The 15678-nt window shown below is 64.7% G+C and overlaps 3 protein-coding genes across 3 annotated transcripts in view; all 3 read right to left on the reverse strand.

Annotated features, from left to right (window-relative positions):
- Positions 1 to 1031: 1031 nt before the first annotated feature.
- LMXM_16_1440 (conserved hypothetical protein) lies at positions 1032 to 5432 on the reverse strand (the record flags this gene model as incomplete). The annotated part of the gene is made up of 1 exon (XM_003873785.1): positions 1032 to 5432. The coding sequence occupies one exon, from the start codon at positions 5430 to 5432 to the stop codon at positions 1032 to 1034; it is 4401 nt and encodes a 1466-aa protein (XP_003873834.1).
- A 1835-nt stretch (positions 5433 to 7267) lies between these two features.
- Positions 7268 to 8038, reverse strand: LMXM_16_1450 (hypothetical protein, unknown function; the record flags this gene model as incomplete). The annotated part of the gene is made up of 1 exon (XM_003873786.1): positions 7268 to 8038. One exon carries the CDS (start codon positions 8036 to 8038, stop codon positions 7268 to 7270), a length of 771 nt encoding a protein of 256 aa, XP_003873835.1.
- A 1671-nt stretch (positions 8039 to 9709) lies between these two features.
- The window catches only part of LMXM_16_1460 (putative kinesin), a gene marked incomplete at both ends in the record, with an annotated part of 7699 nt that continues 1730 nt past the window's right edge, over positions 9710 to 15678 (reverse strand). Inside the window, one exon of the mRNA XM_003873787.1 lies at positions 9710 to 15675. Coding sequence (XP_003873836.1) covers positions 9710 to 15675 — 5966 coding nt within the window. The remainder of the gene's footprint in view (positions 15676 to 15678) is intronic.

The following is a 15678-nucleotide window of genomic DNA, read 5'->3' on the forward strand; positions in this document are numbered from 1 at the left end:
ACCATACTGTTCGCAGTGCCTGTGCCCCTATGGCGTCATAGGGAAAGCCGCTGCACCGGCTCATCTGAAGCACACCGAATGCGGACGGCCCCGCTGAGCAACATTGGCCACACATTCGGATATAAAGGCCGCTTCGCTCTGCCCAAACAGCTCGCGCTGACTGCCCTCCTCATGACGGCGTTCGAGGGATGTCCGCTGTGCTTCGTTGGCGCTGGCCCAGTGGGCCATCATCCGCTGCATGCGCGTGGAGGCGAAACACGTCTCGCGCAAAACTGCCGACAGTGCCTCTGTCGCATGACCTTGATTGTCCATTGGACACAACTGCCTCGAAATCGGACGTGCGGCTGTTGGACTCGCCCCGCTCTCCTCCCGCTCCAGTCATCATAAGAGCGGATGCGCTCACGCATCCGGTAGCTTCAGAACGGAACATCGCACCCGCCTCAGGCCTTGCGTGTGATGGTCGCCGTGAGAGTCCTGGCCACGGCTAGGCATTCTCCAGTATGTGATGCCGCACTGCGGTGGACATGGGGCTGGTGGGCGAAGCTATGGCGACATAGTGGGGGAGGAGGGGGGATGCCGCTGTGTGCGTGTTATGAGCGGGAGTGACACAGACAGAGACAGAGGCAGAGACAGAGCGAGAGTACAGCAGGGCAAGCCGTGCGGCCTTGAGGACGGAGGATAAACAAAACGGCGGGAGGGCAGTCGCAGCACAGCAGTGCGACCGTCTTCCTTGAGCATGTCCTGTGCGCTTGCCCGGGTTCAGCTTTGGCATTCCTTCGGCTCACTGTGTTAGCATCCGACAGTCGCCATGGCGTTCCGTGAACCCCCGCCCTCCTTGCACCGCTCGGGGCCAACTGGTCATCGAGGCGGCAGCTCTGAGACGCACACGCCGGCAGCTGTTCTCCGCGCTGGTTTTCCCTCTCCCTCCGTGGCGTGCTACACTGCCGCGCGCAAGAGAGGAGCGGAGGAGGGAGAAGGTGTGGTGGATGTGTGCAGTCGCATCCTCTGAGCCTAAAGAATTACTCGCAGACTCAACAACGCTGTCTTCTTAGGCGACGTGCCACCGCAGAGCGATGGCGGCGCTCCGTCTCAGCGAGCAGCCCCTGCAGCATCGCAGGCGTAAGGCGCGGCCCTGGTTGGATACGCTCCAGCCACGTGCGCAGCATGGCGTAGCCCTCCACGTCGTCGCGACTGAGAGCTCCAACAAGCCACATTAGGAGATGAGAGGAGGGGCACAAGAATGCGTCGTGCAGCCACATCTGCGCCAGCACAGGCTGCCGAAGTAACGGCGCGAACAGCTTCCACGCGGGCCACTCGCGCACGCGGTCCGGAGGAGCGGGGTGCGCGGCCGCTAGACCCTCGAGGAGGGAAGCAATATGCGCAGGTACTAGAGGCAGCAACGGAGCCTCTGCGGCTAGTGTGCACTGCTCCGATGTGTACAAGGCAGTGCACAAGGAACATTGGAGCGCAAGAAAGGCGGGCAGAGAGCGTACACGTGCCGCGCTGGCAGAGGACAGAGCCATGGGCCACTCATCACTTGGGTGTTCGCCGCAGTGAGTAGGTGCAAGGGAACCGTCGGCCCGTGTGGTGCGGGCCGGGGTGCCGGCTGGGGATGAGCTCAAGCGACCTGCGTGCGCGATGCCGCCGTTGTCCTTACGGCTGTCCTCGCAACAGACCAGAGGGCTGCAAAGCAGCAGCGCCTTCACGGTTGCATCCACGTACAACGGACTCTGCCGCGGTGCCACGTGCCGCAGCAGTGGGCCAGCGGCGACGTAGGCGTGATGCAATGCCAGAGAAGCGTGGGTGCCATCAGCCTCCAGCCCGCCCCACGCGGTATCCCCGCTGCCCTGAGAACGGAGCAACGCGGCCTCCGCCAAGCCGAGTAGCGTGGCTGCGCACACTGCCCAGAGTGACGCACTCTGCTGCGCCGCTGATCGCGCGAGAATGCTAGACGTCCACAGGTGATGAAGCAGTACGGCAAGGCTGAGCTTCGCCCGGCGCCGCACTGCTGGTACTGCCGCGGCCCCTTCCTCTCCGACTCGCCCTGCCCCTGCGCGGGGCGCGTCGCCCTCCTGCGAGGTGCCCAGAAGGAGAGCCTTCACCTCTTTCAGGCAGGGATTGGCGTGCAACGCAGCCAGCGATGACGGCGAGGAAACAGCGTCTGCGGCTTCGCGGTCACGGCGGAGGCTTGACGCATCGGAGAGAATGGCGTCCTGCAATGCTGACCGCTGGGCCTCCGCCTCGGCATGTAGCGCTTGCAAGAGTCGGCTGCGCTCCGCGGGAGTGGGGTATGTGCAAGAGGCGTCATCACCGCCGGCAGCAGAGGTGGGGCAAGATGACGTCTGACTTGACTCGGGGAACGATGGCGCTGCCTCAGTTGCCGAGACGGTCATCACATAGGCGGCTTGCATCGCCGCAGTGGCGGCGCCCAGGCCATCCGCTCGCGACGTTGCGTAACGACTGCGGCCAAAACAGGCCTGGTACTGCAGCGCCAGCAGTACTGGAACAGTGGAGAAGCGCGCGACGTCTTGGAGGAGCAACTTGAGGTAGGCCGTGTGCTGCGCCGAGCTGGAGGGAGGTGTGTGGGTCTGCAGAACTTCTAGCAGCGCCGGTGTGGGAGCGATGCGCTGATGTGCGGCGCCATAGCCGTCGACGTCGCCGCGGCCGAGGCGAGCTTCGCCACCACCAACACCCATGATGGCCAGCAGGGCGGCCTCGCTTCCTTCTGTACCGCGACGGCGAACAGTGTGGGCTTTGCACTCGTGAAGCTGCTGCCAAGACGCGGTAGCGGCGACGGAAGTCGACGCAGGTGCCACCATGGAGGATAGGGACCGCGTCAATCTCGCCTTGGACAGCATGTCGGTGATGTCCTCCCACGATGGCACTGGCAGCCCTCTGCGGTGCGTGAAATCCAGCAAGGCGCCCCGCTGGCAGTCCTGCACGATGCCGCTCACCAACGCAGCGCCGGCTTCGCCCATTCGCAGCCCGACGCGCGCCATCTCCACCACAACGCGGTCGCTAATCACAAAGGCGAGGCCGACGGGGCGCACTGACCGGCGTGCCTGCCCTCCCGGTCGCGCGTCGCCGTCGTCTGAGCCGACGGCGTTGAGGTCGCCTACCAAACGGAGAACTGGCACGCGCTTTTTCACAAGCACGTGTCGCTGCGATCGGCGACTCCACACTCGAGTGTGCACCGTTCGAAAGCCTTGCTGAAGCGAAGGCCGCGGCTGCTTGTCGGCGTGGCGTAACATCCGGCTGGCGTGCACGATCGAGGCGGCCAGCTTCAGAGCCTTGTAAGGATGTCCGCCCTCAAGCAGCTGACGCAGCAAGGATGCGGTGGCATCCGGGGAGACAGTGGCTGACCCGAACGGCAAGAGTCGATCAATCAGCGCGACTCCGCGCAGCTCCTCCAGGCGCTGTCGCTGCTCTGCTAGTCTTTCCTCAGGAGACTGAGATGAAGAGGCGTAGTACTTGCGCACTCGCGACGCGCCACTGCCGCTGAAAGAGTGGGAATGGCCGCCTTGCCTCCCCTCGTGGTTGCGCTCGTAGGCAGCGCGGCGCTGCTCGTACTCGTGCATGAGAGCTTCGCGTACCTCGAGCTGCTCGCGACTGTGCTCTTGAAGTGCTGTCAAGAACCCCATGGAAATGGCGATGCTGGGCTGCAGGTTCTGCTGTCGGTACGCTGGCGCTTCTTGCTGCATCGTGCACCACCACGAGATGACCTGCCGCTCCGCAGCCTGGGAAGGTGCCGCGGTCCCGTCCTTTGATGCGGCCGAGTCCACCGCAGGCGACGAGAGCAGCACGCGCCGCACGTCGCTGGACTCCCGCAGCTGGAAGGCTGTGTCAGCGTAGTAGGTGGTGAGGAGAAGCAAGGCGTTAAGGAGAGAGTTGTGCAGTCCGAGCCGTACAGCTGGCATGTGGTGCCGTGCGTACGTGTCGGCGTTGTACGCGGCGGTGTGCTCCTTAAGGAACAGCTGCCCATTCGTCCACGGTTCCCACCCGGCAGCCCTTCGCAAGTCGGTCTCGTGGCACCGCGCAAACCCGATGGCGAGCGACGAGACGACATGCAGCATGGCGGGCTGGGCGTATAGGCAGAGAGGCGCCGCCACCGCCGGCGCCGTAGTGGACCTCTCACCGAAGCACTGAATTAACCCCTGGTGCAGCTGCACCACCACGGCGTGGGCTTCGTCCCAGGCCGTGTGGAAGCGCCGCATCGAAGCCGAAGCGGAGCTCTTCGCTGTCATCGAGGTCGGCTGCGTAAGTGCAGAGGAGGAAAGGAGGACTGGGACGTGCTGGCGGCCAGCGCTGAAGAGGCCACCGTCGCGCACCGACGCCGCTGACGCTGCTCTCTTCGATGTCGCCGCCGCATCGCTGGTACACACAGAATCCAGAAAGATGTCCAGCAGTGTCGTGCGGCGGTTGAGGTTGATCCCTCGACTCGTCTTCGCATTGGCACCAGCCACATCTTCGCTGATCACTATCTCTTCCTCGAGTGCAGCCGGCTCTGGCTGTGCCGCGTACAGGTAGGTACACAGCAGTGCATCCCTCAAGAACGAAACAGGCGACCAGCGTAGTGGCGACTCAGCGGTGCGCTGCGGCTCGTGGTGCCGCCCTGCTGAAGCCCTAAGCACCGTGGTCGAAGCTTCTTCAACGGAGAACACCTCCGCCCCTGCATGGAGCTTAGCTTCATGGACTTCCCCGATGAGGCACCGCTGCAACTGCGCCCTCCGCCACCCGAGCAAGTACAGAGTAGCTTGCTCGAAGCATGCGCTCGGCGTCGTCGCAGGGGGCGCTGAGAACGCGGTTTCGTCTACCAGTCCGTTGTTAACAGCCCTGTGGTTGCTCTTTGCACGCATTAACGTCGCTGCCGCCTTGAAAATCCAAGCCGTTGCACACGGGGTCAGTCGCAAGCGCGACAGGTCCGGCACGCCGCCGTGTAGAGCTCCGTGGCTGTCGCGGGAGACACCAGTCGCTGCGTGACGCTCGGGAGCTCCGTGCGATGGCGCCGTGATGGTAAAGTAGCTGCTCCAGTACTCGAGCTCCTCGGCTGTGAAAGGGCTCGCATCCACGGCGCTGGGGTCCGCTGCTGAACGCGAGGAAGACGCTTCGCTTTCGCTGTGGCTGGCGAGGGCGCACCAAGCGAGTTCAGTTGGCACGGAAAGCATGCGCCATGCTTGGGCGTGATCCGTCGAGCCTCTGCTCGGCACGACCTCCAAGCGCAGATCCAGCTCTCTGCTCTTCACGCCGGCCGGTGTGCCAGAAGGCGGAGCACCAGTGACGATCGTCGAGAGAGAAGAGCAGCGTGCCACCCCCGCGCATGAATCCCACGAACACGGCAAGTGCGACAGAGCCTCACCCACGACGCCGTCGAAGGCGCTGACATCTCCACGGGCAAAGCGTGTCTGGTGCTCCGCCGACGCCGCTTCCATCATGACGCTCACGGTGTCCACGAACACCTGCAGTAGCTCGCCAACCTTCCCCGCAGAGCGCCGCAGTGCTGCCTCCTCCAGCGTCGACTCCAGCGGCACCAGCGGCGATAGGCCCTGCAGGCCAAAGTTGAAGTTGGCATCCGCGTCGGACGGCACCGAGTCAGGACTTGTCCTGCCGGTCCCTTCGCCTGGATCGCTGTGTGTCCATGGACAGCACCCCACATCGTGCAAGGAGCAGTGACCGTCTCGCAGTTGCGTTACGCAGTAGTGCGAGGGGTGGTGCCGGTACGGGCACACGCTGGCATGCGTGACCCGCCCATCCACAGCTGAAGCACGAGACGATGACCCGCTAAGCCGGTGTTGACAGCCTCCCTGCAGCCGACACGGGTGCACGGCTGCCCCGCTTTTCTGTTGTGCTCGCTCCTCTCGCCGCCGCTCTCGCCCTTCGCGAACCTGCCGCTGTCGCTGTCGGTGCGCGTGTCGCTCAGCTGGGGTGGAGGAGGCGGTACTGCCAGGCACATGGCCACACTCACGGGAGCTGTTGCGAAACGCGGCCGCCGAGGGATTAGCGACGGAGCGCAGCAGCGTTACGGTGGCATCTGAGCCATCCATGTTGCCGCCCGCACGGTGGCCTTGTTGTATCAGTGCCCGACGTACTGCGCCAGGTGCAGCGGCCACCAGCTCACCCTCGCCATTCACCGAAACCTTCGTGCTGGAACACGTCGATGCTGCAGTGGCGGCTGCCGAGCGGCCGGGGAGGACAGGTGAAGATCTGGCGTATGCAGACGCCTTGGTGGCGGCGGCCCTGTTTACGTAGGCGTAGCTTTGCAGAGGTGAAATCGCCGCCTCTGAACCCACGGCACGACTGTGCACGCCAGACGCAAAGGGAGGGGAGGGCGATGCACGCGGTACTGAGCGAGCGCCCGCGTGAGCCGCTGCGGAGGTTTTTGCAGAGGCGGACCTGTTTGGCGTGACTCGTTCACCTCGTCGACTCCCGGATGAGTAGCTGAGTGCGGCGGTAGTCCGTGGCGACACCGCTTCTTGCCGACCCCCTGGCGGCGCCTCCAGGGGGACACGGCGGGGATGTGTTGAGGCCCACGCCGGCGGACGCGGCGGTCGTGCGTCTCGAGTCGCCAAAAGAAGCGCAGCGCAGGCGGCGTTGCGCCTCAAGAAGCCCCCGCGGGCAACACGGTGCCATCCCATGACCTAGCTTAGCGTCCACCAGTGCGTGGAGGTATGCGCATACGTGCGTGAGAGGGCCGCTGCGCGGTAGGCGGGCGTGAGACTGTTGGGCAGAGAGCGAGAGGAGGAGACGGTACGTGTGATTAGAAAAACATCAGAAGTGGAAGGAGGCCGAGGAGGGAGGAGGTGTGTGTGTGTGTGCGTGTGGCGTATCGCACCGCGGCGAGACGGAGCACGGTGCTGCAGTCGTACTCCCAACGCCCCACTTCGACCCCCCTCGCCTTTCCTTCCTCCGATGAGGCAGGCGGGGCCAAAGACAGACACAGACGTGCGCACACAGAGGCACACGGCATCGGCAGCAGTAGCACGACTGCCACAGCTCTACCGACGCCAGCCACGACACACCGAGCCGATCCAGCTCAGGCGGAGAAGAGAGGAGAGGCCATGCACAACGAGGGCGAGGCTTTGAAGATTCGGCGACCGCACGCGCACACGCAGGCACCAAGAATTGGGTCAGTGGAGCGTGTGGCGCACGGAAAGCATTACGAGCAACGAAGAGGGATCGCTGCGTTGAGCAGTTATGCAAGTGAAAAAGGAAGAATGTGCACACACAAACACACGCACACGCGCAGCGCATATTTCTCACCAGTGCCGCTTCAGTGCAGATCAACCTTCTTGTTCTTCGTGCGTGTCTTGTCAGTGCGCTTGATGAGCTCGTCCATCCGGCCCACGTCGGACGTCAGCATAGTGTGCCACATCGTGGCGCGGTCATGCAACTCGCCCACAATGCCGCGTATCTCGTCTAGTGTCGGCTCCATCCGGTCACGCATTGCAACGTCGACGCGCCGGTTGACGGGATGCTTGTCCGCGACTGCCCGATGGGGACTGCCAAGGCGCACGGACGTCGTGGTGGATCCAGGGTCCTTCACATCGGTGCGCATATCCTCAGCAAGGGCGGCGCGTTGCACGCTGTTGCCCTCTTTGGCAGGTGCACTGCAGTCGCCAAGTGCATCGGCGCAACGGAGGTGCGCGGCGTCTGGTTGTGTGGCCGTAATACCTCCCGAGGCTTCGCTACGAGTCCTCGACTCACGCCACAGCCTAGGGCAAGTGCTGGCATCGGTCCCTGGTACCATTCCTGACAGACGCCTCACCGCCGGTGAAGCGCCAGGCGACTTGTTCGCCACCTGCGACCGTGAACCGCTCCTCCCGCACCGTAGCCAGTGCGCCAAGGCAGTATCCCAGTGTCGCGTGCGCCGCATCTCTCGACGCCCCTGACGCCATCCTTCGTCGTTCTCTGCCACACACTCCTCCAGGAAGGTGAGTGTCTCGCCTTGCGTGGCAAGCGTTGTGGCGACTGTCTGCGAGGAGCGAAGTGCAGCGTGCGCCTCCTGGAGAGTGCGGCACAGCGATGTCTCGGCCTCTTTCATGTGTACCACCGTTTCCGCGTCGACCACGACGCCGTCCACCGTATTGGCATCCGTTGAACGAGGTACGGCGGTGGTACTGCTCTCAAACGGTACTCAGGCGGGCCTTCGCGCCGCTGCAGTCGATGTGGAGCTGCCGGTGTCCATGGCCGTTGGCATCACTTCCGTGTGAGCGAGGGTGGTAGTGGCGGTGTAGCAGGCGAATTGAAGAGTGTACGAAGTAATAGCCAGTGCAGGTGGAGAAAACACAGACGTGCCCGTGTGCCCGTGTGAGCATGCGAGTGGGGTTGTCCGTGATGCGGAGGAGGTCGAGGCGACTACGGCACTCGGGAGCCAACGAGAGAGGTGAGTGAAGTGCGCACGCATAGGGGTGGGGGTGGGGAGCATCGAGTCGGTGCCGAAACAAGAAGGCATGCGAACATCAAAGGGCCCCCATGATGGCGAGCACAACCGCGTCGCGCACGAAACCATCGTAGGAAAGGCACCCACTTGTCCGTGTCAATGCAGGGGAGGAGGGGGGGGGGGCTGCACGCTGTAGACGCGTTGTGCCACGCAGCCAAGGACAGGTTTGCTCCACCTCCGTGTGCACACCACCGGCCCCACACGAGCAACACGCAGCTGCTTCCTGCCCTTCCCCACAGCCGCTTCGCTTCTGCTGTTGTTGGTACTCTTCTTGTCCCTGCCCTCTTGTGCATTCAAGCGCACACACACACACACACAGACATGCCTACGTTAACATGCACACGTATACGTGCGGGGACCCGATACGCTGGGCGAGGGATGTAGACGAAAAAAGATATTATGTTGGGTACAGCGACACGCACGCGTGCAAAGGGCGTGCGCCACGACGATGGCCACAGCCGAACGCGCTCTCGCTCTCGCTTTATGTCTGTCTCCTCTCTAGACTTTTCGGTGCACCGCGAGTCTACGCAGAGGGTGCACCGCACTCACACTCAGAACAGAACACGAGGCACGTGCGGGCACGGAAGGGCGAACCGGCAGGCGTGCGACACGCATGTCCGCCTCCGTGTCGAGGGGGACACCGGAGGACGGTCGCACAAGGCGCCGGGCAACACTCAAGCCCCACGTATGCATGTATATGCAGATTTGTACGAGACATCAGAATCTACGCATGCCCATCGCCTTGCAGCATCGCTGACCACAAGTCCGCTACCCGCAGCCCCATTCATCTCACCCTCATGTTCTTTGCTCTCACCGCGCACCATGTGGGCGCGTGAGCGCAGGCTTTCGGCGACGAGGGCAGGAGCTACAAGCAGATGGCAGGCGCGCATATGCAGGCAGACCGGGGCAGGAGCACAACGATGTCCGATGCACAAATGACATCTAAGAAATCGAAAAACCAATCAGGAAAACACTCCCGTACAGCGTGCACCCGCGACTCGCACGGATGGACAATGCCCAGAGACCCAGGCACCGGGCACGTGAGGAAAGGCAAGAAGGATATCGCCCAACTGACACCCGAGGCACACGGCCGTTTCGTCGAGATATCTGCTAGCGAGCACACAACAGGTGCGGCTCCACCCTCAGGTGTCACCGTAGCTCCCATAATCGAACGGACATCCACATCCCCATCATCCGCACTTTCAGTAGAACATATACTTACAAGAATCAACGTAGCGGCAGCCTCTACTCCTCGAAGACCGTCCGATCCGTCTAAAGTGGCCTTGCCGACAGCCGAGATGTGGAGCGCGTCTTGCTCTCCATGCTGTTCTCGCGGTTCGACACATCACCCAAGCGCCGCGGCGTCGGGTGCAAAGAGCCGGTCAGCCGCCGCTCCGGGACGTCGATCTCCACGCTCGCCTCCTTGACATCCTGATCGATCTTTCCCAGAATTCGGCGCAGTATATCGAAGCGCGCCGCCGTCTCCTTGTAGTTGCCGTCAACCATATTGTACATCTCCTTTATGTGCTCCACCTCGTCGCTGGCGGCCTGCGCCACAGAGCGAACTACGTAGTCACACTGCCTCACCATATCCGCTAGCGCCGTCGCCTGCACCTCCGTCATCCCATCCAGAGTAACGCCGTATGCTGCGCTCACGTACGCCATCAGCTGATTAATGTACGCACCCTGCTGCTCGCCCAATGTGTGCGCCACACCGAGCTGCTCCGCCAAGAACGCAATCTCTGCAGAGAGTGTCTCCTCGGTGTCGGCGAGCTTGGCGGACGTCTCCTGCAGCGTCTCCTCGGTGTCGGCAAGCTTGGCGGACGTCTCCTGCAGTGTCTCCTCGGTGTCGGCGAGCTTGGCGGACGTCTCCTGCAGTGTCTCCTCGGTGTCGGCGAGCTTGGCGGACGTCTCCTGCAGCGTCTCCTCGGTGTCGGCGAGCTTGGCGGACGTCTGCTGCAGCGTCTCCTCGGTGTCGGCAAGCTTGGCGGACGTCTGCTGCAGCGTCTCCTCGGTGTCGGCGAGCTTGGCGGACGTCTCCTGCAGCGTCTCCTCGGTGTCGGCGAGCTTGGCGGACGTCTCCTGCAGTGTCTCCTCGGTGTCGGCGAGCTTGGCGGACGTCTCCTGCAGCGTCTCCTCGGTGTCGGCGAGCTTGGCGGACGTCTCCTGCAGTGTCTCCTCGGTGTCGGCGAGCTTGGCGGACGTCTCCTGCAGCGTCTCCTCGGTGTCGGCAAGCTTGGCGGACGTCTCCTGCAGCGTCTCCTCGGTGTCGGCGAGCTTGGCGGACGTCTCCTGCAGTGTCTCCTCGGTGTCGGCGAGCTTGGCGGACGTCTCCTGCAGCGTCTCCTCGGTGTCGGCGAGCTTGGCGGACGTCTCCTGCAGTGTCTCCTCGGTGTCGGCGAGCTTGGCGGACGTCTGCTGCAGCGTCTCCTCGGTGTCGGCGAGCTTGGCGGACGTCTCCTGCAGCGTCTCCTCGGTGTCGGCGAGCTTGGCGGACGTCTCCTGCAGCGTCTCCTCGGTGTCGGCGAGCTTGGCGGACGTCTGCTGCAGCGTCTCCTCGGTGTCGGCAAGCTTGGCGGACGTCTGCTGCAGCGTCTCCTCGGTGTCAGCGAGCTTGGCGGACGTCTCCTGCAGCGTCTCCTCGGTGTCGGCGAGCTTGGCGGACGTCTCCTGCAGCGTCTCCTCGGTGTCGGCGAGCTTGGCGGACGTCTGCTGCAGCGTCTCCTCGGTGTCGGCGAGCTTGGCGGACGTCTGCTGCAGCGTCTCCTCGGTGTCGGCGAGCTTGGCGGACGTCTCCTGCAGCGTCTCCTCGGTGTCGGCGAGCTTGGCGGACGTCTGCTGCAGCGTCTCCTCGGTGTCGGCGAGCTTGGCGGACGTCTCCTGCAGCGTCTCCTCGGTGTCGGCGAGCTTGGCGGACGTCTCCTGCAGCGTCTCCTCGGTGTCGGCGAGCTTGGCGGACGTCTGCTGCAGCGTCTCCTCGGTGTCGGCGAGCTTGGCGGACGTCTCCTGCAGCGTCTCCTCGGTGTCGGCGAGCTTGGCGGACGTCTGCTGCAGCGTCTCCTCGGTGTCGGCGAGCTTGGCGGACGTCTCCTGCAGCGTCTCCTCGGTGTCAGCGAGCTTGGCGGACGTCTCCTGCAGCGTCTCCTCGGTGTCGGCGAGCTTGGCGGACGTCTCCTGCAGCGTCTCCTCGGTGTCGGCGAGCTTGGCGGACGTCTGCTGCAGCGTCTCCTCGGTGTCGGCGAGCTTGGCGGACGTCTCCTGCAGCGTCTCCTCGGTGTCGGCGAGCTTGGCGGACGTCTGCTGCAGCGTCTCCTCGGTGTCAGCGAGCTTGGCGGACGTCTCCTGCAGCGTCTCCTCGGTGTCGGCAAGCTTGGCGGACGTCTGCTGCAGCGTCTCCTCGGTGTCAGCGAGCTTGGCGGACGTCTCCTGCAGTGTCTCCTCGGTGTCGGCGAGCTTGGCGGACGTCTGCTGCAGCGTCTCCTCGGTGTCGGCGAGCTTGGCGGACGTCTCCTGCAGTGTCTCCTCGGTGTCAGCGAGCTTGGCGGACGTCTCCTGCAGCGTCTCCTCGGTGTCGGCGAGCTTGGCGGACGTCTCCTGCAGCGTCTCCTCGGTGTCAGCGAGCTTGGCGGACGTCTCCTGCAGCGTCTCCTCGGTGTCGGCAAGCTTGGCGGACGTCTGCTGCAGCGTCTCCTCGGTGTCGGCGAGCTTGGCGGACGTCTCCTGCAGCGTCTCCTCGGTGTCGGCGAGCTTGGCGGACGTCTCCTGCAGCGTCTCCTCGGTGTCGGCAAGCTTGGCGGACGTCTCCTGCAGTGTCTCCTCGGTGTCGGCGAGCTTGGCGGACGTCTCCTGCAGCGTCTCCTCGGTGTCGGCGAGCTTGGCGGACGTCTCCTGCAGCGTCTCCTCGGTGTCGGCGAGCTTGGCGGACGTCTGCTGCAGCGTCTCCTCGGTGTCAGCGAGCTTGGCGGACGTCTCCTGCAGCGTCTCCTCGGTGTCAGCGAGCTTGGCGGACGTCTGCTGCAGCGTCTCCTCGGTGTCGGCGAGCTTGGCGGACGTCTCCTGCAGTGTCTCCTCGGTGTCGGCGAGCTTGGCGGACGTCTCCTGCAGCGTCTCCTCGGTGTCAGCGAGCTTGGCGGACGTCTGCTGCAGCGTCTCCTCGGTGTCAGCGAGCTTGGCGGACGTCTGCTGCAGCGTCTCCTCGGTGTCAGCGAGCTTGGCGGACGTCTCCTGCAGTGTCTCCTCGGTGTCGGCGAGCTTGGCGGACGTCTCCTGCAGCGTCTCCTCGGTGTCAGCGAGCTTGGCGGACGTCTCCTGCAGTGTCTCCTCGGTGTCGGCGAGCTTGGCGGACGTCTCCTGCAGCGTCTCCTCGGTGTCAGCGAGCTTGGCGGACGTCTCCTGCAGTGTCTCCTCGGTGTCGGCGAGCTTGGCGGACGTCTCCTGCAGTGTCTCCTCGGTGTCAGCGAGCTTGGCGGACGTCTCCTGCAGCGTCTCCTCGGTGTCAGCGAGCTTGGCGGACGTCTGCTGCAGCGTCTCCTCGGTGTCGGCGAGCTTGGCGGACGTCTCCTGCAGCGTCTCCTCGGTGTCGGCGAGCTTGGCGGACGTCTGCTGCAGCGTCTCCTCGGTGTCAGCGAGCTTGGCGGACGTCTCCTGCAGCGTCTCCTCGGTGTCAGCGAGCTTGGCGGACGTCTCCTGCAGCGTCTCCTCGGTGTCGGCGAGCTTGGCGGACGTCTGCTGCAGCGTCTCCTCGGTGTCGGCGAGCTTGGCGGACGTCTCCTGCAGCGTCTCCTCGGTGTCGGCGAGCTTGGCGGACGTCTCCTGCAGCGTCTCCTCGGTGTCAGCGAGCTTGGCGGACGTCTCCTGCAGCGTCTCCTCGGTGTCGGCGAGCTTGGCGGACGTCTCCTGCAGCGTCTCCTCGGTGTCGGCGAGCTTGGCGGACGTCTGCTGCAGCGTCTCCTCGGTGTCGGCGAGCTTGGCGGACGTCTCCTGCAGCGTCTCCTCGGTGTCGGCGAGCTTGGCGGACGTCTGCTGCAGCGTCTCCTCGGTGTCGGCGAGCTTGGCGGACGTCTCCTGCAGCGTCTCCTCGGTGTCGGCGAGCTTGGCGGACGTCTCCTGCAGCGTCTCCTCGGTGTCGGCGAGCTTGGCGGACGTCTGCTGCAGTGTCTCCTCGGTGTCGGCGAGCTTGGCGGACGTCTCCTGCAGCGTCTCCTCGGTGTCGGCGAGCTTGGCGGACGTCTGCTGCAGCGTCTCCTCGGTGTCGGCGAGCTTGGCGGACGTCTCCTGCAGCGTCTCCTCGGTGTCGGCGAGCTTGGCGGACGTCTCCTGCAGCGTCTCCTCGGTGTCGGCGAGCTTGGCGGACGTCTCCTGCAGCGTCTCCTCGGTGTCGGCGAGCTTGGCGGACGTCTCCTGCAGCGTCTCCTCGGTGTCGGCAAGCTTGGCGGACGTCTCCTGCAGCGTCTCCTCGGTGTCGGCGAGCTTGGCGGACGTCTCCTGCAGTGTCTCCTCGGTGTCGGCAAGCTTAGCGGACGTCTCCTGCAGCGTCTCCTCGGTGTCGGCAAGCTTGGCGGACGTCTCCTGCAGCGTCTCCTCGGTGTCGGCGAGCTTGGCGGACGTCTCCTGCAGCGTCTCCTCGGTGTCGGCGAGCTTGGCGGACGTCTCCTGCAGTGTCTCCTCGGTGTCGGCGAGCTTGGCGGACGTCTCCTGCAGCGTCTCCTCGGTGTCAGCGAGCTTGGCGGACGTCTGCTGCAGCGTCTCCTCGGTGTCGGCGAGCTTGGCGGACGTCTCCTGCAGCGTCTCCTCGGTGTCGGCGAGCTTGGCGGACGTCTCCTGCAGCGTCTCCTCGGTGTCGGCGAGCTTGGCGGACGTCTCCTGCAGTGTCTCCTCGGTGTCGGCGAGCTTGGCGGACGTCTGCTGCAGTGTCTCCTCGGTGTCGGCGAGCTTGGCGGACGTCTCCTGCAGCGTCTCCTCGGTGTCGGCGAGCTTGGCGGACGTCTCCTGCAGTGTCTCCTCGGTGTCGGCGAGCTTGGCGGACGTCTCCTGCAGTGTCTCCTCGGTGTCGGCGAGCTTGGCGGACGTCTCCTGCAGCGTCTCCTCGGTGTCGGCGAGCTTGGCGGACGTCTCCTGCAGCGTCTCCTCGGTGTCGGCGAGCTTGGCGGACGTCTCCTGCAGCGTCTCCTCGGTGTCGGCGAGCTTGGCGGACGTCTGCTGCAGCGTCTCCTCGGTGTCAGCGAGCTTGGCGGACGTCTCCTGCAGCGTCTCCTCGGTGTCGGCAAGCTTGGCGGACGTCTGCTGCAGCGTCTCCTCGGTGTCGGCAAGCTTGGCGGACGTCTCCTGCAGCGTCTCCTCGGTGCTTTCCATAGCCACGGTCAGTCGCTCCACGGTAGCCCTTAGCGTCTCTTCTTCGCGCATCAGCTGCTCCTGGCGCTTCGTCAGCTCGCTCACCTGCCTCTCCGACTCCTCTAGCTGCGCCTCTACCATCGCGAGCTGCTCATCGCGCTCCTCGCTCCGGTTGCGCAGCTCCTCAAGCTGCGCCTCCAGCTCGCTGCGCACGCGCTGGCTGGCGCAAGTGTCGGCGTCGTACTTCGCCTGTAACGCACTCAGCCGGTCCGCAAGGTCTGCGCACTCCGTCTCCTTGGCCGCGAGGCGCTCCTGCAGCTCCGCCACCAGGCGCCGCAGCGCAGCGATCTCGTCCGTGGACGCAGCAAGCGTGGCGTCGCTCTCGCTCTGCAGTGCGCGCAGCCGCGTCTCGTACCCACGCTTCATCTCCTCGAACCGCCCGGCCTCCTCGCCAAGAAGCCCCTCCATCGCCTCCTCGTGCTCCTCCTTCATCTCCTGCATCTTCGTATTCAGCTCGCGCAGCTCGTCCTCCAGCATCAGGAACTCGCCGTACAGGATCTGCCGCTGCAGCCCCATCTGGTAGTCTGCCTCCGTCAGCGCCTTCTGCAGCGTCTCGACCTCCGTCGTCAGGTGTAGCGCAAGCTCGTCGTCCGCGCACTCGCGCAGCCTCGCCTCCAGTTCCGCGATCCGCGCAAGCAGCTTCTCGATGGTCCCCTTCAGCTGGTACTCCGCGTACAGCGCCTCCTTCTTCCGCAGGTACTCGTCGCGCCACCGGTCGCTCAGATCGCACCCGTCCTGCTTCGCCTGCTGCGGGTCCACCGTGTTCACGTGCGCATGCGTCGTGATCTGCTTCGCGCGGTCAGCAAACCGCAGCGTCTGCACAGACAGGTTCGCGTCGCGCTCGCTCGGCG

Source organism: Leishmania mexicana, chromosome 16, assembly GCF_000234665.1.
Source record: "Leishmania mexicana MHOM/GT/2001/U1103 complete genome, chromosome 16".
Classification (NCBI taxonomy): domain Eukaryota; phylum Euglenozoa; class Kinetoplastea; order Trypanosomatida; family Trypanosomatidae; genus Leishmania; species Leishmania mexicana.